Here is a 26,928-nt window from a genome sequence, read left to right on the forward strand (position 1 = left end):
AATTTCTAACAGTATTTTATTACAATAGATATATATTAATAAATTTTATTTTTGTTACCTGGAAGAAGCACTTTCTTTACTGATAGTGTTATCAACTGGGCTGGTTCCTTCAATGACAGGTGAATCCAGATTGGCAGATGCATTGCTGATATGATCACTGCTTTCATAGCCAGACTCAGTCCTTTGTATCTGCCAACTGTCAGTATGAACTTTTCTCTCTGTAAATCCTTTGCCTTTCTCTGCATTTTCCTTCCCTTCTGAATCAAAGGAGTTACGGTTCCCTGTCTGCTTTGTTTCATCTTCATAAATAGTCATCAAGGCTTTTTGACTTGCATTTTCTTTTGGCCAGTTGTTTGAACTCAGTTCTTTTTCATGTTTTGGTTTGCTATTTGCATTTAGTTTTGGCTTTGAACTATGCTCTTTTTTTTCAGATTCACTAAAGATGCTATCTACATTCAGTGTTTCTCGCATGGGCTTCCACCCTCTACTTCGACTTTTGCTGCTACTGACACTTCCTTTGTCTTTGGAGTCTTGGCTACTGTCTGTGTCATAACCAGTGATGCTGTCAGCCTTCATGCGACTTATCTTCTCTCCATCAGGAAAGCCATCTGTTTTATTGGATCCCAACACCTGTGTAGTGGGTCTGATTTGGTTGTGAACCTTTTCATGTCTGTATGGCCCTTTACCCTGACTACCATACACACGCTCATTGGAATTCTGTCTAAATCCATTTCCAGATGGTGGAGATCCTGGTTTAAAATGTGTGCGTACTTCTCCAGGCAGGTCTTTAACAGAAAAACAAAAACAGAGAGAGCACTTTTAAATTTGCCTTCAGAGTGTTAATAAATTCTTGTTTTTTAAGCAATTTATTCTTCTAGTCAGATCATTAGAAATTCAAAGCAAATATTCAAAGAGAACGTTTAAAGACAAGGGATTCTTTAATCAGGGTGTGTAGGAGAGGTTAGTCATAGGACATTTTCCTTGTCAAAATACAGTTTGTCACCTTTCTGTTTTCCTGAGTCTCTCTTTGATCCTCTGTCCACATCTTTTCTTAAAGAGGATGAGATATTTTTCATCTCAGCAACCTTCTGAGCACACTCTCTGGAAATGTCCTTTGCCTTTTCCCTGTGGTCATTATACCCTAATTTTCCTGAAACAATAGAGGTTAATATGCATTAAGGATTCACAGACATGGCGGCAACAAACAGGCCAGCTTGCCATTAATTAGGACCATATACAATAGATCAACTCAACCAATTATAACTGATAGCAGAATAAAATGAATAAACAACATAAATATAAATAGTTCTTGAAGTATGTAAGTAAAAAAATATTCTACAGAGGAAATCCCTACTAGATGAAGCATCCCATTTCACAACAAAAAGAAAATCTGACATGAGTTGCCATTTTGTCCCCAGGAAGTTGGACTTTATTCAATGTTCGATTCTTTTGATTATTGCATAATACTGAATACTATATAATATGAGACATGTAAATTAATTTTGATCAAAACTAAAATTAACCTTTAAGCTGCAGGAGGCATAAAGAGACTGGGAATTAGTACCCCTCCCCAAAGCAAAATGTTTTATTTGATGCTTTGTTTGGTAATTCCTCAACTGTAGCAACCTTAAAAAGTCCAAATTTAGGAGGAAGGCTACAAGATCTTTTGGTACTGAAATGCAATCATCTTCAGAATAGAAATCATGATTAGACTTGGCAGCTTGCTGCTGCACTTAAATCACAGCATTTCAGAAGTGTAGTAGCAAAACATGTCTCAACCTTCCCTGCTGAAAGACAATATTATTCTAGTGTACATCAAGCTGCAGCATTTTTCATTCAAGTCAAGATTAGGTACAAGACTCTTCCCTTGGAAAAGGAACAACATCTTGGTAAAAATCTATTTTTGCTTGGAGATAACCAAAGCCAATTAGTTCAAGACGACATTTGTTTTCACTTAATGCTATATGGACACTAGTCAGTTAACAGTTCAGTATAATAATGTAACAAAAATTTAATGTAATAATGTAACAGTTTAAGTATGTATTACATAATTATTTCCAGCAGATAATTTTAAAAAGTTACTAAACTATGCAACATGTTTTGTAAATAACAGTTATAAACTAGTTCAAGTAGTTTTAAGATATATACCTGATCCTCTGACACCGCTACACTGAATATGGTTCCGATTAAAAGATGAGTTTTCTGGTTGGATTTTTTTAGTGCTTTTCTGAATAAAAGGTTCTCCAAACCCATTCTCTTTTATATGGTCTGACTTTGGAAAACCATACTTTTCAAACCCTAGTAAGAGGTATATTAAACAAGGTTAGTACCCCTCAAAATTCTGTATTCATTTTTAATAGAAAATTAATTTTCTTATCAGCCCCAAATCATTTATTCATCAAGCAAGATGTAACCATGCCAAAGTAGCCCAGCTAATACAGGGAGCAAAAAAGAGATGAGGAATTGAAATACCCAAAATATCAACATCAAACTGCTTCAGCATTTCAGACAAGCCTTCCTCCCTGTTCACTACTAACAGAAGGTTATCTTAACCTATCCTTCAGATTAACAGAGTGGACCAGTAAGTTAATGCAATTTAAATGAGCAAGAAGAAAATTTCTCAATGATGTGTTTTCCTATTTTTCCTTAAGCACCAGTTCAAATTGGACAGCTTCACAGTGGCTTCCTGCCGGCTTGGGGTTGTGCATCATCTAAATGATATGACCTCAAGCCATTGGGAAGCTGTCGGAAAGAGGCCGTCTGTTTGGCCCCTTACAGTGCAATTCTATGTAAGACTACTCAAACGTGACTCCCTCTGAGTTCAAAGAGGCTTACTTGTAAGAAAAATGGCTACTGGAGTACAGCCTAAATAAAAGGCTATATTTTTATATTCCTATAATCTAACATTAATTTACTCATTTAAATCGGCTCTAAATAAATAAATAAATAAATTACAATATTGATTTTTTTTAATCCATCCAGCCCTTGAAGTATATGCAACACCTCCATCATATCATCCCACTTGAAATTTTAATTGCCCTTAGCCCCATTTTTTTTTTAAATTTTCCCTCTCTATATAGCATGTTAAGAGCTGAATTACGTTCCATCACAGGGATGCTGATCTCCATGACTAGTTTCCCTCTCCCAGGCTGTATCATGCAGCAGAATTCAGCACATAGGTTTGGCCCACCATGCATTCAGATTTCCTGCCTTGTGATTGCCAGTGGAGAGGGACAAGCAAATTTACAACACAAGAAGAGGTCTGTAAAATTATTTTCCTCTTAGGAGTAGTGATCTCAGGTAATAAGTGCATTAATAGATTACATACAGATTCATATATTTTTCTTACAGTACTAAGTAATACATCTGTAAACATTTAAGTCTTTATTACCAGATTCTTCTCCATTTCCTGCAGAGGCTTTATAATGTGACCAGTTAATTATCTGCCTAGGTGCATCTTCAGTTGATACAGGTGTACCATCTGGGTTTGCATAAAATAACAGCAATGGCTGAAAGTGACACCGAATGCACTTGGACACCACATCCTTCCATTTTGTTCCAACCTAGATGTTTTCAGCATACAAGTATTATTCACTTAATTCAGTTACAAGGGAAACATTTAATGCACTCAAAATGAAATGGTGATCATCTTTAGACATTCAATGAAGTCTAACATCCTATTAATGATAACACAGACATATGAACAGAAAATGACTGCTATTTGCATGTTTGCTTTTTAACGGTAAAAACAGATAGCAAATTTCTTGCACAACTCAGTATTACAGAACATTTTTCATTTAACTGCCACTTTCCCAGAAAGTGTGTATGTTTAATAAAAAGTCAGGTAATTTGATTTGAACTTTAAGCATGTCATAAATTCCTATAAATCTCCCTCAAGAGTTCTACAATACATCCATATGTTCAGTAAAATGCCAAGAATGAGTACATGAGATCTTACCTCTTTCACATTAGCATCGTCAAATAACACCCATTTGCAACTCTTAGTATGAAAGGCAAAGGCACAGTAATGTTTGCTTGCATAGCAAATCATTCCAACAAGAAAAAGCTCACTATTTTTGGCATGTTCATCTGTAACCCTATAAAATAGCTGTAAGAATAATGTCAGTCAACAAGGGGCATGGCACAAAAGCATGAAATCTATGAAGCTAAGCTAAAAATTGTGTTTTAAATTTTGGCAGCAGAACAGATAAAGCATTTTTATGATTCCTTAACACATTCAAAATTCACAACATGGTTTGAAGTCCATCAGTGCTGTTGTTTTTGTTGAGGCTTATTTCCAGCACCAGTCAATACAACATTCTCCTTCCCTTCCTCAATGCAACCCCAAAGCCTGCTCTAGAGGGTTTCCCATAAAGTTTTGCAGCACAGGACAAGGATCTGGCTGTGGGATGAAGAGATGTTTTACTAAATTTCAGTAACTGTAGCCTACCCATTTTCCACATAAAAATTTAAAAACCATCTTACCTAGAGATGTAAAATTTTCAGGTTTTGGGAAAAATGTGATATTACCACCCTTGAAAGACTGAAACTCCCTTTGCTACTTTATGAACATAATATGTATTATGACTAATTTGGTTTGGCATAAAATTATAAGTTTTGTTATGTTAAAGAATAATTTATTCAGAAAATAATTACAAATTGAATTTCCTTTTAAATTTTTTTATTATTTTGTTACAAATGGGAGCTACAGGGTCTTGAACCATTGAAAATTTCTTTGGTTTTGCCAGTTTATTAAGAGGAGGTAAAAACAATAAACAGAAGAAGTCATTAACATTAGTAAAACAGAGGATATTATTCTGTCTTCTCTAGTTGTTCACAGTGTCAAGCAAACATAAAGCACTCAAGTCCATAAAAAGAACTGAGAAAAGGAAACCCAGCCCAAGAGAATAGCAATGATCAGATGCTATATATTATCGTACATAAAAGTCCTTCTGTTACGTTGTTCTTCAAAATAATTTTTGGAGAATACATATGTGAATATACTGTCTTAAACATTTGCTTCATCACTTTAAAAGGAAATATTACATAAACCAATCTTTGCTTTCCATCACCTCCAAAATTTTAATTTTTCTAATATTTCCAGAATAAAAAAAGAATTTTGAAAAACAGATAATCAGATTTTACCAATTTCTGTTAGTCCCCAAGGCCTTCATATCTCTAATCTCACCATATTATTTTATGAAGCCACTGTGTTACTTTCTCTTACAGTTAAAAACTGTGATGTCAGAAAAGGTGGGGTGTCTCACACACACTAAGCTCTTAAGTAATTTAGACTTTTTTTTAAAAAAAAAAATGCACATAAGAATACAACTTATGCTAAATAAGGTTGTTTAAATACCCCTGGAAGATAGAGTTGTGTCGCCAGGTTTCGGATAACATCTTCTGTCAGGTCAGAATGTTCTGAATCCCAGACTAAACCAATTGTGACAATTTCTGGACAATTCATTAGAACACGACGGATTTTTATTTTTTGGCCACAGTTACTCTAGAAAAAGATAGGAAAAGTACCTATGTTTAATTCACATGGCTTCATTTTAACATGACAGAATCCAGATTCAAATTGCAGCACACATGTTTATTAATATTTTCTTACTTTATTTCTAACCTAAATGGCAAGTAGCTAACACTACACTGCTAGTACTATGGCCCTACTGATCTGATTTTCCTGCTAAAATCTCTACAATGTGTGCCTGGAGAGACAGAGATAAATAACTATTATTTAGTTCTGTGATCACTGCTATTTAACAGTTTGGAATATATCTACTACAACATAGCTGAGCAGTGACAGAATGAGGAGGGAAACCACTGAAGGAAAATGGTTATGTTTAAAACAAATTCATGTGGTGAGCTAAATGAAACAACTGCAGAACATTTAATCAGGATACCTTAATTTCTAGTTTAAGCCATTTAATATAACATAATTGCTGCTTGTACGATCCATATACTGTAGCAACAGTTAAGACAAAACCCTCCATAATGAACTCTTCTATACTTGTAACTAAGTATGCACAGGGTTAATACATTTTATGAACACATTCATCCAGTTGTGAAAAGAGGAGAATGCATTATAAATATGGACAGTGTCCACATACAAAGTGTAACAGCTACACTAAATTTTAACAACAGTGTCTTACTTTTCTGTATCATAAAAATTCCCAAATGTACTTCATCTGACAGCCTTAAAATATAGTTATTGGTTTCATCTACTGTTCCAAGGGATGGCTATCTATCTGCTCTGATCACTGCACTTATTTTATGTCTCTCTTAAACTCAGAGTGCACTAATCCAAGGCAACTTTAAGACTTTGAGGGCAAAGCAATGAGACACTACATGAATTTGAAAAGTCAACATTTTAAAAAGGTGATATTTCTTTGTCCGTTCTGTCTTGACTGAGTATTCAGCTTCACTACTATCAAAGACAATTTGGTGAAACAGAAAAGTATAGTTGTTTTTAGTTTACTTACAGGACAGCTCCTGAAGTCATCTGTAGTATTTGCAGCTTGAAGCAGTTCTGCAAACATTTCAGGCTTGAGACGTTCATGCCTTTCAAACATTTTATCTACTTCATTGCTGTTTAGAAGAATGAGTAACATTTTTTAAGTTTGTATAAAACACTGTGGTAACAGCAACCTACTATTAGGCATTGCTTGTTTCTTTTACATATTTAGCTTTATTTAGAATTGTGAATTTTTAAATTCATCTAAGTAGAAAATATTATGGAATAATGAAAAGTATAAAAATACAATATGTGAGTCAGAATAGTACCATTAGTCAATTAAATGAACAACAGGAAATAATCTCACGTTACTTCCAAAAGCCCAGGAACCATATATTGTTTTTTTTAAAAAGCACTACAAGTGTATAAATAAACAGACTACATGCCCTAGTGTTACTTGGATCCCTAAAATTTCCCCAAAGGATTTTGTAAATAATTGTTGAATAACAAATTCTGATCATATGCACCAGAACTGGGCATGCAGTAGATTAGAAACATTTTAATTTCTCAAAGAAACTGCTTGTGGCATATAATGGAAATACTTGTGAATATGATGAAGTCTAAGAATTTTGTTTAAAAGATATTTCATATTTTTATCTCTAAATCTCCATCCTACTTGGGCTGACATGAAATCAAGTCATTTGGGATGGCAGGAGGCAATTAAGTTATTGCTTCATTTGCTGTCTGCTCAGAGCACTTGCCTCTCCTATCCTGCTCTACTGAAATAGGCGAGGGATGGGATGAAAGAAAAACCTATAAAGCTTCTTCTAATTCTCTTGCCTTTTTTGGATATCTGTATCTATATGTGTGTGTGCCCTTAAGCAGGTTTATGTAATTTTTGCTGATTCTTCAGAAGCAGGAAACAGAGGTTTCTAAAATAAGTCCCTGCCTTGACACAGAGTTAACTTTCCACCATCCCAAAAACAGTTCCTCCTTATCAGTTCATATGGTGCCTTGAAGACATACAACAACTAAAACAGGCCTTAAACAAGAAGCAAGCTGTGAAATGCTAGTACTGAATAAGATTCCATTTACAGTACTTTAATTTTTTCCAATTTTTGCAAAACCTTTAACTAATTCTGTTATTTTCTTTAATATCTAAATCTATTATTACCTCATTGTATAAGCCTGTCTAAGTTTTAATATCATCTGGGGAGGGGTTTCTCTTGGTCCCACCATACTTACAGGGGCATCTGGTGAAGACAGGCTTCTCCATGGCTACTCCCAAGCTGAGTTCCCTCTCACAGGAGGCTTGGCTCTGCTTTTTTTCTACTGGTAGGCAAATATCTTTTTATTTAGAGAAGCTTTTGATTGTTAATTGGTTGTAGAACATGGGTGTTTTAACCAGTGTGCTGAACTTTTATCTTCTTTACTTTTGGTTTTAAAGGAGTGTTTTAATAGGACTGCTAAATTACTTATTTTTTTAAAAAAAAGTTGTTTTTTATCAGGCTTTCATCTTTTTGTTTTAAGCTGCCTTGGATCTCATGTCAGGAAAAAGGTGGGATAAAGAATAAGAATAGAATAAAATAATTTCCTTGAATATCTTTGGTTATCTATGATTCAATAACATGATAAGGAGTTCATCAGATTGTTTATCAAGCTAGGAATATTCCAGATACAGACTTACACTCAATGTGACACTGGTTTTGTATTGCCTAAAAACTGGCTTCAATAAATCCTTCACTGTAGGTTTTGGGGATGCATGGGCACTGCAATGGTAAAAAGAATCCCCCCCGCCTGACAGAAGCAGTTCTGTCAATAGAAGTTCCCTATTAGATCCGATCCATACCTGTAAAATCAGGCTAATATTAACCTGAAATTCACAATTCTAATGCCATGAGACTGTGGAGAGAAGAAACTTCCAAACTGGTTTTGTCGTAGTACTTTTATTAAGACAAAGAAAAAGGCACAAAGACAACACAAAAAGAAAATAAAGCAACAGCTCTTACCACAAGGCTTTAGTTGAAATGTAACGCACAAATTCTGTGAAAGGCAAAGGATCTGAAGATGCCCCACAACTGCGACATACACACTATAAGTTTTAAAAAAAAGTTTTAGTTTTTACAGCTTTTAAAAATATCTTCAAAATAATAAAGTAATATCCACATCTATCTTACCTGTTCATATAATGTCATAGCAAACTTCTGATGAGTAATGCAGGATTTAGAAGTACACATATCTGTTTCATTGCTTGGCACTATATGATAGTGAATCCTTTCAAGGATATTTTCCTAAATGAAAGAAAGCAGCATTTTAAAAAATTTATATTCTTCCTTTCAGGTCTTCAAGGTTGCTTACAAGCAAAAATAATAATAAGTAAAAGTTGCTTACAAGTACATTTGGGGGAAAAAAGTTTTTGTTTCTGCAGGTGCAAGATTTCATATCAGGATCTTCCAGTTGCTCCCTTGTTCTACATCTGATGCCCATTCCAAACTGTTAGTACCCACTCCAGGTCATATAGCAAAAAGCTAAGAGCAAACTAACCAGAATGTCCATCATCTCCTCCATATAGTACACATTACAATATTCAGAGCCAGTGAATTGAGATCATTCCACCAATTTCAGGTATTTGTCAGTAAATAATGTCTTAAAGAATGATTGTATAACACTTTTTATAACCCAGAACACTGTATCAGTGAGGCAGAACAAAATATTTATAGATATAATTTTTTCCTTTAGCTAGTCTATCACAATGGCTACAATTTTTTTTAAAAAGCTTTTAAACATACTGTAATTATGTTAAGGTACTGAAAATCACATGCTTTCAACCTCAAGGAAGGCAATGGCAAACCTCTTCTGAACGAATCTTGACAAGAAAACCCCATGATAACCTTAGAGTCACCATAATCAGAAACATCTTGAAGGCACACCACAACAACAAACTTACAAAACATTCTGCTGCATCATCCATGAAGCCAAGTTGAAATCTTTGTTCATCTTTAAAGCTTTCAGCTAAGGCATGCCTCATATTATTTGATGGGAGTGCTTTTTCTCGACTGTGTTGGAATTGTGTAAATATGGTCTGGAAGTCAATAGCATTGATTAAAATATTTTTTGTATATTTGTTGTTTTAAAAGTATAGCATTTCAGGTTCTTTCTTCACCGAAAAGATAACCCAGTAACGCTTGGGTATCAAGAACACAGTGTACACTTGTCAAATAATACCTAATACTGCATTTTCTTTTTTTTATTATAGAAACTATAAAAAATAATTACTTGTATGTCCTATGCTGTGTGGAAGGTTTCCCACACACCTAGATCTTAATGAACTTAAAGACTGCCAGGGAGCAGCATTGTTGCTAATGCTTTAGTAATAAAACATTTGTAAAAACTCTAGCTGACTCAGAAAGATATTTCTGGCATCCCACTTCCCACAATAACTAATCAGATGCCTTTAGGAAGCGCACAAAGAGGGCATAGAAGCAAGAGTCTTTCCCCCTTTGTTGTTCCCTGGCAATTGCAAGCACAGAAGAATATGACATAGTCATATACAGTACAGTTCAAAACATGTTGTAGTGTATTTTGCCCACTAACAGGATTGTTCCTGTAGAAGGTTCCAACCAGCCCTGGCTTCCTCCAGGATACTCCAAGATGCTAGGGGCTTCAGCTGTTTCCTCTTTCATTTCATATTTTTCTTTTCTAATCAACATTCCATTGCTCTGCTTCATTAAGTCCTGAATATAATTTATGACAGCAGTTAAAGCTGTCAGCAAATGTTACCTTAAAAAGGAATAAATTTTAAACTACCCTAAACTTGTAAGTTTTACAATTTCAATGTTATTAAATTCATTTTCCTGTATTATTCTTCAATAAAATGAGAAGACAATCAATTATATAAAATCAAAATATGTTGATTTTATTTACATCATATGTTGGAAATGATTATCAATTAGACTTTATTCTGCCATACTTCGCCCTCATTCCATATGAAATGGGTAACACAATTCTGTTTACCTTTAAAGCACAAAATATGCAAGCATCACCCTGACAAACATGTCCAGTTAGTCCTCTTAAACTCCGTCGAAATATGTCGAGTTGCCATAAAACCTAGAGGGAAGATGAAAAAGCTGAAAATGAAGGTTTCTACTTCTTTCCCAAGGATTTTCCTGTCTCAGAGTCAAAGGACTACAACAAACATATCTGCCACTGATTTACAGACAGAATACATTAATTTAACCTTTTTTGTGAAATCGTGTTAAAATTCAATACAAATATTGAACATTATCATTATTCAAAATTGCATCTTACTCCCTCTAACCAATTCATTATTGTGCAATCATCTGACGACTATTTAAGAAACCATGAACAATGTTTTACCCAGTAACTATCATGGTCTTTTACTGATACTTATTTTTATCCCCTTTACATTGTACTGCGCATAACAGTTTGGAACCACCTTAATTCCTATGGCTGCATCCTGTGGAATCCTGAGATTTGTACTTTGGTGTAACACTAGAGTGAGCTAGCACAGAATTCCAAATAGAGTTCCAAATAACAAATCCCAGCAGCCATGGTGGTTAAAACAGTATCAAGTCTTAAGATACATGTATAAGATGAACTAATATGAACAGTACACACACAGAAATTTATTTTAATGGCTTAAAAGCAATAATTGTCATTTGATTCACTGCAAATATCTTGTGTTCATAAAAATTAAATCATGAAAATCCCAATAGCTATTGTTAGAACAAAGGAATGTTCTTTGCATTCTTGTACTATGAATAATACTCAGATTTAAAGGGTTTAAATTTTCACTGAAACAGTAAAGCTATTTTTTTTCTCATAAAATAAAGGGTAAAGTCAGCATGGTGTAGTGGTTTGTGTGTTGGATGATGACTCTGGAGATAGAGATTAATTCCCGGCTCAAATATTTTAAAAAAACCACCCAGGTGATCTTGGGCAAATCACATTCTCTCAGCCTCAGAGGATGGCAATGACAAACCCACTCTGAAGAAACTTGCCAAGAAAACCCTATAAGTTACGCTTAGGGTCATTATAAGTAAAAAATGATTTGGAGACACACAACAACAACAAATATTCATGCAAATACAGTGTACATCACATTTGGAAGGGACAAATGTGATCAATTTGGGGCAGAATCAGCAGAACCTAATAGATTAATAAACTATGAATGTTAGCTGAAATCTGAAGTTATGATGCTACAGATGTCACTGTTTCAGAAAGAAAAATTAAAAAATCTAGAGGTCAATTTAAACAGTGGCTCATTTCAAACAAAGCAAATCCAACTGAAGAACAGATGAGATGAAGCTGTTTGCAAATGTACTTCTTACATCTCATATGAAATAACAAACCTTCATATCCTGGTTATCTTTTGAAAACAAGTATTAGAAATGAAGGAATATGTCAAAAATGAAAATGAAAAAGTCTTATGGCTGCTTCAGCCTATATAAAAACTTATAAAAGAATATATGTTCATTAAATAGTTCATTCATTTAATAAGCTGTGGGGAATGTTAGACCTTTGGGGGAGTGCCAGGCTTTGGAACCACACATGGCCCTTTGAGGGTTGAGCACAGCCCTTTGCACTCCCATTACAGCCTCCTAAGCCAACATCATCCCCCCAGTTCTCCTGGTGGAAAAGAACAAACAAAATTGTTTGCAACACTCTGCAAAGTGATATTCTGTGTTTCTGGGGGACATCTGGCTGTTTTGGAGGAAGGGAACATCCCAAGATGCCCTAAAGATGAATGGGAGTGACATGACGTCCCCTGGAGAGTCACAAAATCGAAAAGTGCCATATTCTGAATTTGAGGTCATGACCACCCCAACTGCAAAATTATCTCTATAATCACAAACACATCTGCACAAACTTTTCTACATACTGGTCACAATAAAAAGAGAAAGTTATGACCCTTCTGAAGATTGTGGCAGCTGAAACAAGAGAGGCCATAAATTTAGAAATAGCTGTAATCAATTCTGTGTAAGCAGTCAGTGGTGACATTACTACAACTAAAGCTAGGTTTAAAAAACTGTTTCTTACCAGATGAAAGTTACTTGTAGTGATAGAAACTATTATTATTATTATTATTATTATTATTATTATTATAGTTTATTTATAGAGCGCTGTAAGTTTACACAGCACTTTACATAGTCATCAATCAAGATACAGATAAAACCTGCCTACGGCATACAATCTAAAATCAAAAGCAGCAAAAATTATAAAATAACAACTTATAATAAGACAGTATGTAAAAAATACATAGCAAATAACAATAAGAATCAAATAACATGGCAAATCACAATAACAATAAAAAGCTAAGTTTGGCTTGGAGCTGGATGGTAGTGTTGAAGGCAGGGCAGAAGAAGCCTCAGTCCCGCCCTCTGTCCAATTACTTAAAATCAATTAAGCAACCACTTAAGTTAGATTTTTTTGCAAAGAAAAGAGGCAAATTAATTCAATTTATTTTTAAAGTAACTGATGACATAAACTTCAGCATTTTCATTGTTACATGAATACTAAATATAGATTGTACTTTGCATATGAGTCTTTGCTTGCACAATTGGAGCACATTTTAACAAACTTCCCAATAATTAAAATGGCTTTTACTATTCATATCTTAAGATACTAGCACTGTGATTTAAACAAAAGGTGTGTTGATGGATGCCAAGTAGCAAATTTTTTAGTCATACTCACAAAGTATGAGATGCCACTTGGAAGCCTTTTTGCCAGTTAACTAAATTACACATTAACTAAATTATGAAAAGGTTGACTTTTGATTATTTATACAGACTGAATTCATTACTTCATTTGGTTTAAATAGGAAGTACAATTTGATGTACTTGACTGATATATTTAAGTTTTCACATGAAGGTATTCTGTATTTTATTTGTTTTTCATTCATTTTGTAATTTTCATTGCTTAATTTTATGGGACAATGTCATGTGAAAGTTATCCAGTAGTAAATGCATACTGCATTTCTTTTTAAAAGTTACGGTAGCACCAGTCATTTTTATTGGGCTAAATCCAATTGCTAGTCCCAACCAGAGAAGACGCATGGAATCAATAAGACTTACATAAGTGCTGACTTACCATTTAACAACTGTTTCAATATGTCTCTATAGCAATTGTATTTTATTCACTGTTAATACATTTCAGAATTGGCATCTTTACTGTGGCATATACAGAAACAACTTTAGCAAGCTTGGAAATCAATTTTGCATCCCATGAACTCTTCATGGGATCCAGAGATTAAGAAAAATTACACAAATAAATAACTATAAGAAGCCAGAGGTCCACTTCTGATTTGGGGGGGGGGGAATGTGGGGGCAGATTAAACAGTTTTTTTTTGGGGGGGGGGGGTTGTGACATATTTTACAGCTGAATTGTCAGTCCTGGAGCCTTCTAAGAGTGGCTCTTATCCTTGTTGCTAGAAAAAGTACAGTCTTGGTCCACCAAAACTGCCTTTTCCCACCTCTGCTTTGTAAATTTAGATTTCAGGATTTACAAGCGTTTTGTCTTGCCTCTTTGTAGTTCTGACTTGTCAAAAATGTATAAGGACTGAGTAACTGTCTGCCGACCTTCACTCATAAACAGTGAGTTGCAATAATAATCAAAATGTCTTGTACAGAATTTATATTAATTTTCGATTCATAGTAGGGGCAGATATCTACCACAGGAAAACTAACACATAAGTATTCCAAAAATAATTCTTTCTCTCAGAATAGGGAAGGGGAACTGAACTGGCACCAGAAGCCAGATGGCCCACTATGACTAAACTTCTAGAATGGACGATGTTACCACAAGAAGCTTCCATTAAGCCCCCCCAGTCCCCCAATATCATTTATACACTCCTCTGACATACGTTCCCCCTTCTCCAGAGTGACACACAACACTCTCTAAATGGAAAACGTACTTGTTTCCAATTTTAGATAGAAGATAAGGGCATTCCTACCCAATAAGGAACACAGGTGGTGGTGATGTTGGGAAATGTCACTGTTATTTCTGGTCTGAAAGACAGCATGAGGTCCCTTCTACCTGTGTATGTATTTCCAACAGGGAAAGCAAACAGAGACAGTAGCATCATGTTGCTACATCTTCTCTTACACCAGAGGTGGTGGAAGCAGAAGGAGGATTTCCCCACAACTGGCTTGCAATCCTGGATCAAAAATGGGTGAATTAAGTCTCCTGGGAGCCTCCAGAAACAGCACTTTAACTGAAAAAAACAAATGGGTATACTACAGCGTGCCCGCGCCATACGCGGGCATGCCATTCGCGGCCTTGAGCATACGCGCTCAAGCCGTGGGGTGCGCGCAGGGCGGAGCGTCCCATTCGATTGAATGGGCACGTGCGCCCGTTGCACCCTCCTGCGCCGCCGCGCACGAGCCCCATTGTTTCCAATGGGGCTCAAGCATAGGCGGAATTCGCCTTACGCGGCGGGATCCGGAATGGATCCCCCACGTAAGGCAAGCACGGACTACTATTATCCAATCTTACACCAGAGATAAGAGGGATGCTCCTGTTTGGTGGAGGGGCGGGGGGAATAATTTGGGAAGGACGTTCGCATACCCTTTGCAGGCCAACTCCAGACATTTTACAGACAGAAAATTATTTTCATCTATGATCATTCTTTAAGAAGTCACTTTGACCTACAAATTTGGAGGAAGCTTCTGTAAGAGTTCCTCAACAGGGCCAACTCTTGCCTTACTCAGAACTGCTAATTCATTTGCATTCTCATTCTATGAAACCATTTTTTTCTAAAAATAAGAGGCAAGCAAAAATGGACGCCGATGCTGACTTGTCATTGTGTATAGGCAGGGAGATGCCAAGTGAACAGGCAGAAACAGTGCTGAGGAGTAGAGAGGGAAACAAGGCCAGGGAGGTCTGGATGACAGCAATGGATCTCTTGTGTAGTATGTTATTTAGCAATTGTCTCACGGTGCGTTGACACTGGCTTTGCTTACATGAGAGGTTCTCAGACCTTTTACCCTTGTAATCCTCTTTACATCTACATATGGATGTTGTGTTTATATAGTCACACATTCATGTACAGTATATTCATATTTTAGTATTTTATAAGGAAATAGCTCTCCTCTCCCTCCCTCAGGCAGAGGCTCCAAGTGCCCTCCTTTCCTCTCTCTTCCTCCCAGGACAGAAAAAGTTGAGCAACTCTCTCTGCCCCACCATTTCCAAACCACTGGCTTACATTTAATGAATCAAAATTACAACTGTTTGCTTTTCCCCAGTACTTAAAGTTCTTTAATAGTAAATTGATAAAAGAAGTTTTGGACACATATATGACCCTGTGTTATTTTGAATTCTTTCTACTCTAAGGATATTGCATGACAACAGTACTGTATTCTGCAACATCCATTCTGAAACAGCTTATATAAGAATTTATACTACTTGTGAAGATTTCTGGAATGTGGGAGCTCACAACTGTAGACTGACTGGTATTGACTTTCATTTAACTGTGGTTCAGTGGAGTCAGCAGGGAGTCCATTTTTCACACATCAATAGGATTTCATTAGTGCTATATGAAATGACACATGAATTGTTTCTAATACTTATGTGCATCTTCTAACCATAAGCACTTTTTAATATCAATTCTTGCGGGCTTCCCAGAAGCATATATCTGGCCACTAATGAACTAGTCTTTTGATGTATCCAGCAGCATTCTTATATTTCTAATTTTATTATTTATGTTAGATATTCTTTGAAGTGAATTTGATATTTATAGTCATGGATGCCTACCTCAGTTCTCTGCCCACACTTTACTATTTTATCTATTGCAAAGGTGAGATAAAGTTATTCAACAGAACATCTTGGCAGACTTTTAACAGGAACCTAGATTAATATAACTGAAGTAATATAGCGTTATAATACATTCTAGTAAAATTTCAGCATTAAAAATAAGGACTGTTATATTTATGCAACCTTACCTGTACAGCACTGTTTAAAAAGCAACTGTTTTGTCCTGGTTCATTTAATAATCCTTTGGTAGGAGCCAATGACATGACACTTCCAGGCTGATATACTTTTCCAAGATTTCCTCCAGGTTTCCTCAGGAATTTTGCCCATGCCATTATTTAGGAAATGAGTATGTGTTGATAAAGTAACAGTAAAGACTCTGAATAAATAAAATAATTTCTGACAACTGCCTTTAAAAAGTTATGGCATTGTGCTCAAACAGACATCCAACTCTTCAGCTCACACCAAGCCAATGTTACTTTTGCTTTGTTTTGTTTGAGAATAGTTTTGGTTTTTTGTTTTATAAAAAGGAGACAAAAATAGAGCATAAAAACTCAGAAGTGAATAAGTTAAAATATACTAAAAAGTCATAAAAATCTTGACAATCTTCATTGAAGGTACTTCTCCTTTACTTTCATCTCAGTGCAAATTACTCTTTGGAAGGGGATTATTTTAATATTATGACAATTGTTCATTACAAGCAATAGGAATTCTTATTATATTTAGTATTTTGTGAGTTGATTTTTGTTCAGTTTAGGCAATCACATTTCTTCTTTCATAAGTAATTCCACCATGCACAATATATATATTTCTTCTTCTAAAGCCTGTGAAGAAAGAAAGGGCAAATAGTTCAAAGTTATAGTATTAACCAAAGGAAAAATGTTCTGCACAAAGAAAGCAAAACATATATGGATACACATGTGGCTTTTACCCCAGCTTTCTAGTGAACGTCCAGATTACTATTACTGAAGATCTCTGGATCAGGAGAAAGGTAATTTACTGAGAACATAATGTTCTAAGATTATTTCAACATTTAGAATGATCAATTCCAGGATTCAAGCAGAAATGCCTTTAAATAAGGTGAAGGTGTTCATAGTGCAAATTACTCCTCTCCATCTGTTTTGACACAAACAATATCTGATTCATTGGCATAAACAGCAGCCTTAATCAGTGTTGAAGCACATACACAGAAATGTTCAAAAAGCAACGTAATCCAGCTAACAGTAAATTTTTGAATTACAAAACAAAATGTATGGACTCCGCCCAGTATCTTTCATTGGATGTGGAGAGTGATTATTTGCCAGAAATGATAAAGTAAAAAGGAGTTTAAATAATGGCAAATATGAAGTTTGCACAGCTACCGGTAAATCAAAGTCTACAATCTATCACTTGCCAATGTTAGAAAATTCTGTCAGTTTAATTTCTGAGGAGAGTAACAGTTCTGATCGTAAATTAGTTTCATATATTCAAAATCAAAATTTCTGATCCCATCCCTCTGGAACTTTTACAAAGCCCCTCTGAAAGATTGAAAGCACTCATTAACATGAACATCTGTCATTAGACCTATATTAGAAGGTAAGGCTTTTGACTAGTTCTCCATGTTCATGTATAAAAAGTACATCTAGGTTTCAGAAAAGCTTATTAAAGATAATTTAATGGACAACTTCTGGTTATCTTTGATGCTTACTGACTTTACAAGCAGCTGTTACAAGTGTAAATGCAACAGCTTGAAAGAAGATTAAGGAGTGGCACCCAGAAATCAGGAGGTGCTGGAATTTTATCCAGATAATTTCTCATCTGGAGGGAGACAGTACCCTCCTGTGTCAGGTGAAAAAGTAAGAATTCACTATACGATGTTCTCTCCTGTGTACATTCTGGTTGAGGGAAGGCCGTTTTTCCTATTCACATCCACATTTAGATTCCTCTGCAGTGTGAAAGAGGGGCAGAAACCTGGAATGTGACATTCATTAACAACTAGGGGTGATGTGCTGATAACTTTCACTTGCTTGTAGCTTGTGAACAAACTCATAGTGATATACTGGAAGTTTCACTAATGCTCATTGAACTGTTCTTTTAAGTCAGGTTATGTCCAACTGCAGCAGGGACCTAGTTTTATCATTGTAGCAGGCCACATCTCCTGATCTGGAGGGGGAATGGGGCATATTCTTCCCACAACTGTATCAGCAATTTTCAATAAAAAGGGTACACAGGCAATGAGTCAATCCAGAAGTCAAAAAAGAAGTGACAAAATGGAATGACTTTTGAAAACAGATTCGCAGCATTCACAGGAAATGTGGACACAGATTTAGGATGTGTGTGTTCAAGTCCCCTGTCAATTTATGGCAACCCCTTGAATTTCATACAGTTTTATTAGACAAGGAATACTCAGAGATGGATTAGCCAGTTGCTTCCTCTGAATATAACCTACAGCACCTGGAAGTCACTGGTGACTTCCCATTCAAGGACGAACTAGGGCTGACCCTACATAGCTTCCAAGATCAGATATTCTCCACACAATGAAGGAATAACATTGCTTTCAACCAGGGCAACACAAGCATTATCACATTTAGGTTTCAAAGCATAGATTGTACCCATGCAACATAAATAATTTGACTTCCTTTGGTTGTCTGAATTTTACTACCTTGGGTAATGTTCAAGAAAAAAAAAACATATGCCAGTTTCAAGAGGAAAGCTGAAAGATCATTCTGCATGTTATCAGATGACCAGAATCGATGTAGCTTGGTATTTCTCTCCCTACACACACACACACACACACACACACACATCCATTATGAATCACACACATTTTGGTTATTATGACTCTGATCCAAATATAGGACTGATACTGTAACATTTCCTTTGCATTATTTGTGAAATATGATGCTCACTAGAACACCATCAGAGAAACCAATGTTTTCACTTCATCATTTCTAGGCAGTGTATCATGGGTGGTCTAGAAACAAAGAACACAGCATGTTCTCAGATAATCAGTAATTACAGAGATGCTGACAAGTACAAGCAAACCAAATTCAAAATGTAAACTCTTTGATCCTAAATTCTCATCAGCTGTGATGGTATCCATTAGAACACCTCCAAATGGGTTACCTGTATTAACAAAGGCTAACACATGCAGAATGTTTTATTTAATTTATAACCCACCTATCCCAACACACTATTCAACCAAAAACAGTATTTAAATACTGCATAATCTCTGGTTTAACAGTCTAAAAAATTCATAGGATGGGATTTGGAGGACAGTTACTTGCAGAACCATTTGCCATCATTTTTCAGAAATGTTGAGAATGGGTGAAGTGCCAGAGGTGGAGCAACCATAGTCTTTCTCTTCAAAAAGACAAAAAAGGTCCAGGAAACTACAGGCCAATCACCCTCACCTTTATAACCAAGAAAAAAATATTAGAAAAGACTATAAAGCTGTCTGTTTGCAATTTCAGCAAATCATTTGAGAAGTTTCTCCCATTATATTTTGACTAGCAAACTAATTAAACATGGAATAGGCAGAAATCCTATCAGATTGACCCGTAAGTGGTCTTAAACCCATGTTCAAACATCTTTATCAATGGCTGTGCCTCAAAATGGAAGGAGATCTTGAGTGGAGTGCCCCAGGCTTCTATCCTAGGTTCATTACTTTTTAACATTTTTATCAATGACTTTGATGATGGGGTTGAGGGAAGCCTTATCAAGTCTGTAATGATACAAAATTGGCCAGGGTGGCTAACACATTGGAAGATAGGAACAGAATTCAAAAAGACTTTGATGAACTAAAAAATTGGGCAAAAATTAACAAAATAAAATTCAACAGAGACAAATGCAAAATACTATTTAGGCCACAAAAACCAAATGCACATGTACAGGATGGGGGATACACGAGTCAGCATACTACATGTGAGAACACCTTGGAATTATTGCTGATTATAAATTGAACATGAGCCAGCAGTGTGCTGCTGCAACAAACAAGGCAAGTGCTATTTTAGCCTGTATTAACAGAAGCATAGTTTCAAAGAATAGGAAATAATAGTCCTACTATATTCGGTGCTGGTCAGGCCTCATCTAAAAGACTGTCTTCAGTTTTGGCCATTTTAAGGATATTAACAAATTGGAGTGGGTTCAGAAAAGGGCAATGAGGATGATAAGAGGTAAAGCAAACAAAACAAAAGGTTAAAGCAGCTAAGCATGTTCAGCTTTGTGAACAGAAGACTGAGGGGTGATGTGATTGCAGTCCCTAAACGCCTCAAGGGCTGTAAGAAGGGGCAGGTTTATTTTCTATTGCCTCACTGGGTAGGACCAGGTTTAATGGTTTCAAATTACAGGAGGGTAGATTTCAATTTAACATTGGAAGGACTGTCTCGACAATAAGACCAGTTGACCTCTCCTTCACAGCCACAAAGGAGAGGCTTGGTTTTCCTCAGCCCAAAGGGAGTCTGCACTCGGCCCAGGTCTTTTCTCGGCGGTTTGGTTTTCCTCAGCCCGAAGGGAGTCCACGGACTCCCTTTGGACTGAGGAAAACCAAGCTTCTCCTTTGTGGCTTGGAACCTCAGCCCTCTCTCAGCCCCGGCAGACTCCGCCCCCCTCGCTAAGCCGGGGCAGAAGCCGCCGCAGAGGAAGCAGGACTCAGGAGGTAAGCAGGGAAGGAGAAGGGGAGGGAACGAGGGAGTGAGGGGTGGGAGGAAGGAAGGAAGGAAGGAAGGAAGGAAGGAAGGAAGGAGGGAAGGGAGGCAATGGACTTTTGTCCCCAATGGCAGCGTGCCATTATCCGACACCCCATGCTTCTTCATGAGCGCGCTGTCTGCAGTGCACTCACGAAGAAGCATAGGACGTCGGATAATCTGGAACGTCAGATGACTGAAAGACAGATAATCGAGACCACTGTAATGCCTATCATGTTGAAAACTTGCTGGAACCTCAATATTTGCAACTTCTCTAGGCCATGACTTGACAACCTGTATTAAGCAATCATAAATATCTTATACATACCCAAAAGATCCAAAACTTCCAACCCTAAAACCAGACTGCTCAATAGCAATAAATATTCCAATATACAAACAAACAAACACCAGTATCTTTACATGTGTTTGAGAGGTTGATGGTCTTGGGGAAAAAATTAAATGTTGCTATTATGTAGGACAGCGGTCCTCAATCTGTGGGTCACAACAGCTTTGGGGATCGAACGACCCTTTCACAGTGGTCGCCTAAGACCATCGGAAATACCGCTCCTCTATCTGTCTCCAGACGGGTCCGCCCACACTTTATAGTTGGGGTCACCACAACGTGTGGAACTGTATTAAAGGGTCGCAACATTAGAGAGGTTGAGAAACACTGATGTAGGAGATCTGTGTCTAAAAACCAAAAGGTTCAGATTCTGTCTGATCTTGGAAGCAAACCAAAGCAACCCTGGTTAGTACTTGGACAAAAGGTCACCATACTAGGTGCTGTAGGCTATAATCAGAGGAAGGGACTGGCAAAACTACCCCTTACCTAAGAAAACATTAAATCCATGGGGTCACCAAAACTAAACAAGTGGAACTCCATGCATCTGCGGAAGTAAACCAAGTCTACGAAAGCATATGCTATGACTTCTTTTGTACCGTTAGTCTCAAAGATGCTACAAGATCCCTTTGCCTACTGTATATTACACATGAACAGTGAATGCACACAGATTAGCCCTTAATTCTAACTAATTTCTAAAACCCAACATAAACTGGAAAAATCAAGAAACTGGAAAAACCAAAGGAACAGGAGATTCAACTGTAAGAATATATTCAAATCTATTTAGAAGCAATGTAGAATGAATGTCATAAACTAATATCAGCTGTAAGTACAGGTAATGAAGTGTAATGTGCTCTTTAGATCCCCAGATGTTGTGGAATTTCAACTCACCAAACTCATAACCAGCATGGCCAAAAATCAGGGATCAGTCAAACAGCATCTGGGGGCCCAAGATTGCCAACAACTACTCCACAAAATCTTATTCAATAAAAACAGTATTAAAGTTCTGTATCACTGAATAGTTAAGCAGCATACTCACTTTCCTACTTATAATCATATTTCATATATGCCGACTGTTATAAAAGTAGCACTACTCTATCATTATTTAATCTTACAATTGAATCCTTGTTTCAAAACGACAATGTCCTGTAGAATTCTGTTTTTTACAACATTTATTATTTTTTTTAAAAAAATTACTATGTGGAATTAATTTATAAAGAAGACATCATCTCTTGGTTCATAGATCTACTTCTTGCATTTATTCATGGACCCTGAGTAAAAAAATTGCAATCATAGGCATTGTTAGAAACAATCAAACTCCACTGAAGTCAGTAGACCTTTTGAGTTAACTGGTCAGGATCAGTTTGTTTCTGTGGCAACCTCCTACTAGTAATCTGTTAATAGAATCTAGTACCTTTTTGCGTTTTCAGTAGTATGGTCTGATCAGAGTAAGTCCTAGCGTGAAAGATAAAATATATAAAAAGCATTATCTACTTCTATTTACGCCATTTCTAATGCATTTAATTTTATCCAGCTCGTTCTAACCTGAAGGACATAATATACTATGAAATCTGAAATTAACCACAGCTGATCTAAATTTTTGCATAATGTTTTGAACTTGTAGAAGGATATTATAATGCTATTATCAGATATTGTATCCACAAAACTGGTTTTGTCCTACAAACAACATTAAAAGGAATTTTGTGATCCCCCGTATGTAAAATCTACACACAATTTAAATTTATGCATGTCTTCATATTTCAAAAAGTAAGAGTGACTTCATCATAATATTAGAACAATATATTTGTAGTGTACAAAAGTGCAGTCCGCTCTTGCCATACATGGGGGATCCTTTCCGGACACCTCCTCCCCCCCCCCCCCCCGTATAAGGCAAATTTCACGTTTGCTGGAATCCCATTCATTTGAATAGAAGTGTGCTCCTGTGCCATTTTGCCCCTCGCCGCTTGTCATCTGTATAAGCTCAAAGCCGTATATGGCGAGGGTGAGTGTGGCAAGGGTGGACTGTAAACGGGATAAGGTGAAACTAGTGTAAAAAATTTCAGACCCTAGTGTCTCAATCCTATTTGCAGAAAGCTTTAAAATATTAAGCTACTTGCAATGAATAGTTCACTAAAAACATTAACAGTAGTAGTGAAAGGGGCACATTTTGTGTCACATATTACTAAAAAAAGTAACATTTGCAATTTTGTGTAGCTTTCTGTGTACGTCTGCTAAAACTGATGCATAAACAACTCATGAAATTTCCTGCTATGAGATAAGGCAAACTCAAGGATAAGTTTACAATGATCAGAATATACAGGTGCTGACTACAAACCATTTAATTCCAGTAGTTGGGCAACAAACAATGAGAAAAGGCTACTGACTTCATGCTTTCTGCAGGAAGGGGGCTTCCAGGAAGCACCTGGCTGAGAGCTTTGGAAAACAGGATGCCTGGCCAGACAGACCCTTCTTCTTATCCACTTTGGCTCTTATGTTCTAAGTTAAAGATGACAGGCCTTTTGCAACACCTGCTGATTACATCTTGTTTAACATCTTCCCCACTATGTCAGCCATCACCATCATTACTCTTCTACAACAAAGGCAGCCCACATTATTAGATTTTATCAGACTTACCTCTCCCATATGAGAGCAAAAGCAAATCTGATCACCATCTTATGCACCATTTTCAGCACAGATGAACCACAGCCACATATATTTTATTGCTACAATGCCTTTATTTTAGTCTGAAGTATGGCTATGTTGCCACACACACCAGTGATTTTTTAACAGTAAATATCACACAGAGGATTCTCTGATCTCCAAAGTGTTTAGTCATCTGGAAAAATAAGGTCCTTTCATCAAGTATTTTAAATTTGACTAAATAACATTTTAAGGCCGAAACAGACAGCCCATTTTGGCCAGCTTGGGGGCATGGCAAGCCAGACAGAAGCCGGACCAGCCATTATATGCCAGCCAGCCTCTCTCCCATTTGGGGGTGTGGTGTTTATGTGCCATTTGCCCCAGAGCCAACTTCTGGTGGGGAAACCAGCTCTTCCAGAGAAGGGGCACCTTTTTTCCACCCGAAAAAGGAGGGGATCTTATCAGCTCCTTAATTTTCTAGGTCTAATTGACCAAGGATACCCTGGACACTGTTACTGTTGTTACCTGCTGTTGAGTCAACCCCAACTCATGGCAACCTATGGATGAGATATCACCAAGCCCCCTATCCTGCAGTCCTCTGCTTTGGTCTTGTAAATTAAAGCCCATGACATCCCTGATTGGTTCTAGCCATCTGGTGTAGGGTCTTCCTCTCTTTCTACTGTCTTCAACCTTTCTTAGCATCACTGTCTTTTCTAATGAGCTGTGCCTTCTCATGGTATGGACAAAGTATAAAAACCATAGTTTCATCATCTTGGCTAAGAGTTCTGGCTTGATCTTTCCTATGACAAATTTGTGTATTTGGCCACCCACAGTAACCTCAGCACTGTTCTCCAGCACGACATCTCAAACGAGTTGATTTTCTTCCTATCTACTTTCTTCACTGTCCAGCTCTCACATCTTGCACATGCTGATGGGCAATACAATGGCTTAGACAATTCTAACTTTAATACTCAATTTTCTATCTTCACACTTCAGGATTTCATCTAATTCTTTCATAGCTGCCCTTCCTGTTCCGAGCCTTCTGATTTCTTGACTGTAGTCCCCATTTCTGATCATTGTTTGATCCAAAGTATGGGCACTCTTTAACTATTTTGATTTCCTCATTATCTAGGTTGAAGATATGTAGATCCTCTGTGGTCAATATTTTTGTTTTCTTGATGTTCAGCAGCAAGACTGCCTTTGCATTTTCTTCTTTGATTTTCCTTATTAACTGTTTCAAGTCTTTGATGTCTTCTGTTAGTGTTATGATATCATCTGCATTTCTTAGAATGTTGATGTTCCTTCCTCCTACTTTCACTCCTGGGTATCTATTATACTTGATAAGATTTTGCAGACATGAATCCTACATGAGAAAAGTAACTACTAGTATCCCAAGCAGGACTGGCTGCTATTACTAAAGTTTAGGGGGGTAGGTTGTTTGTTTGTTGTTTAAAAAAAATATTATTCATGTCTGATTATACAGTTTGAGTACCCCTTATCAGAAATGTTTGGGACCAGAAGTGTTTTTTGGAAATTCCAGTATTCACACAAGTATGATTCTTGGATCCACAAGAACCAGGAATTCAAAGATAAATCTAAACCAAGGGTGGGGATGCTGTATGATCAGAGATGGGATATAATACATGACCACAAGGGGGGAAAGATGGAGGCAACACAGAGAAGAGCTTTATAAAAAATGTGAAAGGATGAATGACACACGACTTCCTGTACTCTGTTTTGCATGACCATGTTTAACACGTATTTTAAGTGACAAGAGCAAATGATCGGTTCTGTTACTTGATTTTTTTTGTCTGAAAGCTCAAAGTAATCTATTTAAAGGACAAAATACTAACGTGGAGGAGGAAAATGAAAATGAGAGATCGTTCAGATTTTTGCTCTCATGAGTTACTATAAGACAAATATTCCTTAGTTGAGAAGCTTTAGTATAATTCACCTTCATACTGCAAAAATTAATGAGGCTTACTGTTCTAAGAGTTCATTACTGTAGAAGGCTAAACTGCTAAAACACTTCACAGTCCCATGTAATCAGACTTATAAATGTAAGATCAAGATGCTGTAATAATACATTGTGCTGGACTGGAAACGGTCCAGATTCCTATTACAAACATAGTTCCTTGTTTTTTAGCATGTGGATCAAAGCTGGCTCTGTGTTTAGGCAAAGTGCAGCAGCCAATTCAGGCAGCAGATTTGGGGTACGATTTCCCATTACCACCAAGAAATCCTTCAAAGTAAACCATTAAAAGGTGCTTAAGAGCACATTTTTAAAATTTAAGTCATGAGCATTCTCCACCTATCTTTTATTTTTCTTAGGTCTTGAAATAATATGGGGGTTGGTTTATATGGAACTTAGAAAAATAAAACTGATATTGACTATAAATAAATATTTAATAGCTTCAAATTAATGACTTATAACAATGCATTATGAATATTAGAAAACATTTTAGTATCTATTAGGAATGTCACAAATATGAAAGATTTTTAGCTTCCTCGTTGACAATGATATTTGGTGCTGAGGATAAATATTAAAAATGAATAGATAATTGCAATATTTTTTGCAGATGTACACAAGGCAATTCAAAACTGAAAATATTTCACAACTGAGTCACTTCAATTCACAAAAATATATATTGGTGCAAATATTACATCTCCATTTTGTGGATATAAATCCCAGCATGGTAGGAGTATCAATGCAAATCCATTTGGTATTTGTATATGTGTGTGTGTGCGCGCTCACAGGTGTGCAAAACAAAAACAAATGTCGTGCATCATTCTTAAAGTAACAGTTTTCAACATGCAACCTGAAATTATAGTTACAATATTATCAAAATGAATTAACAATTCTGCCACATTTACACACAGTGAACTACCTACAATCAAAAAGAACAAGCAGGAAAATTGTACTTTGGTTCAGCGTAACTAACTAACTAACAACAACAAAAAACCTTGAAGATGAGATCTTTTAAATATAATGTAAAGAAATATAGCTTAAAACATTAAAAATGTAAAGTATCAAGCAGAATGGTATGGTGGCTGAGTGG

General features: G+C 36.4%; 1 protein-coding gene across 2 annotated transcripts in view; it reads right to left on the reverse strand.

The window, feature by feature from the left end:
• USP53 (ubiquitin specific peptidase 53) overlaps nucleotides 1-26,928 on the reverse strand; it is a 44,430-nt gene that overhangs the window by 12,691 nt on the left and 4,811 nt on the right. Inside the window, exons 2-13 of one of the 2 annotated variants that reach the window (XM_089525882.1) lie at nucleotides 16,417-17,049; nucleotides 10,472-10,564; nucleotides 9,405-9,539; nucleotides 8,635-8,748; nucleotides 8,467-8,549; nucleotides 6,486-6,591; nucleotides 5,360-5,506; nucleotides 3,959-4,108; nucleotides 3,392-3,563; nucleotides 2,149-2,298; nucleotides 1,004-1,150; nucleotides 59-785 (exon numbers count right to left, since the gene is read on the reverse strand). In XM_089525882.1, coding sequence (XP_089382008.1) covers nucleotides 59-785; nucleotides 1,004-1,150; nucleotides 2,149-2,298; nucleotides 3,392-3,563; nucleotides 3,959-4,108; nucleotides 5,360-5,506; nucleotides 6,486-6,591; nucleotides 8,467-8,549; nucleotides 8,635-8,748; nucleotides 9,405-9,539; nucleotides 10,472-10,564; nucleotides 16,417-16,560 — 2,168 coding nt within the window. In that variant the 5' untranslated portion in view covers nucleotides 16,561-17,049. The remainder of the gene's footprint in view (nucleotides 1-58; nucleotides 786-1,003; nucleotides 1,151-2,148; nucleotides 2,299-3,391; nucleotides 3,564-3,958; nucleotides 4,109-5,359; nucleotides 5,507-6,485; nucleotides 6,592-8,466; nucleotides 8,550-8,634; nucleotides 8,749-9,404; nucleotides 9,540-10,471; nucleotides 10,565-16,416; nucleotides 17,050-26,928) is intronic. The other variant, XM_089525883.1, reaches the window with a different exon arrangement.

The sequence above is a fragment of the Sceloporus occidentalis genome, unplaced genomic scaffold (genome assembly GCF_023333645.1).
Source record: "Sceloporus occidentalis isolate IW3139 unplaced genomic scaffold, rSceOcc1.0.p SCAF_5, whole genome shotgun sequence".
NCBI lineage: Eukaryota > Metazoa > Chordata > Lepidosauria > Squamata > Phrynosomatidae > Sceloporus > Sceloporus occidentalis.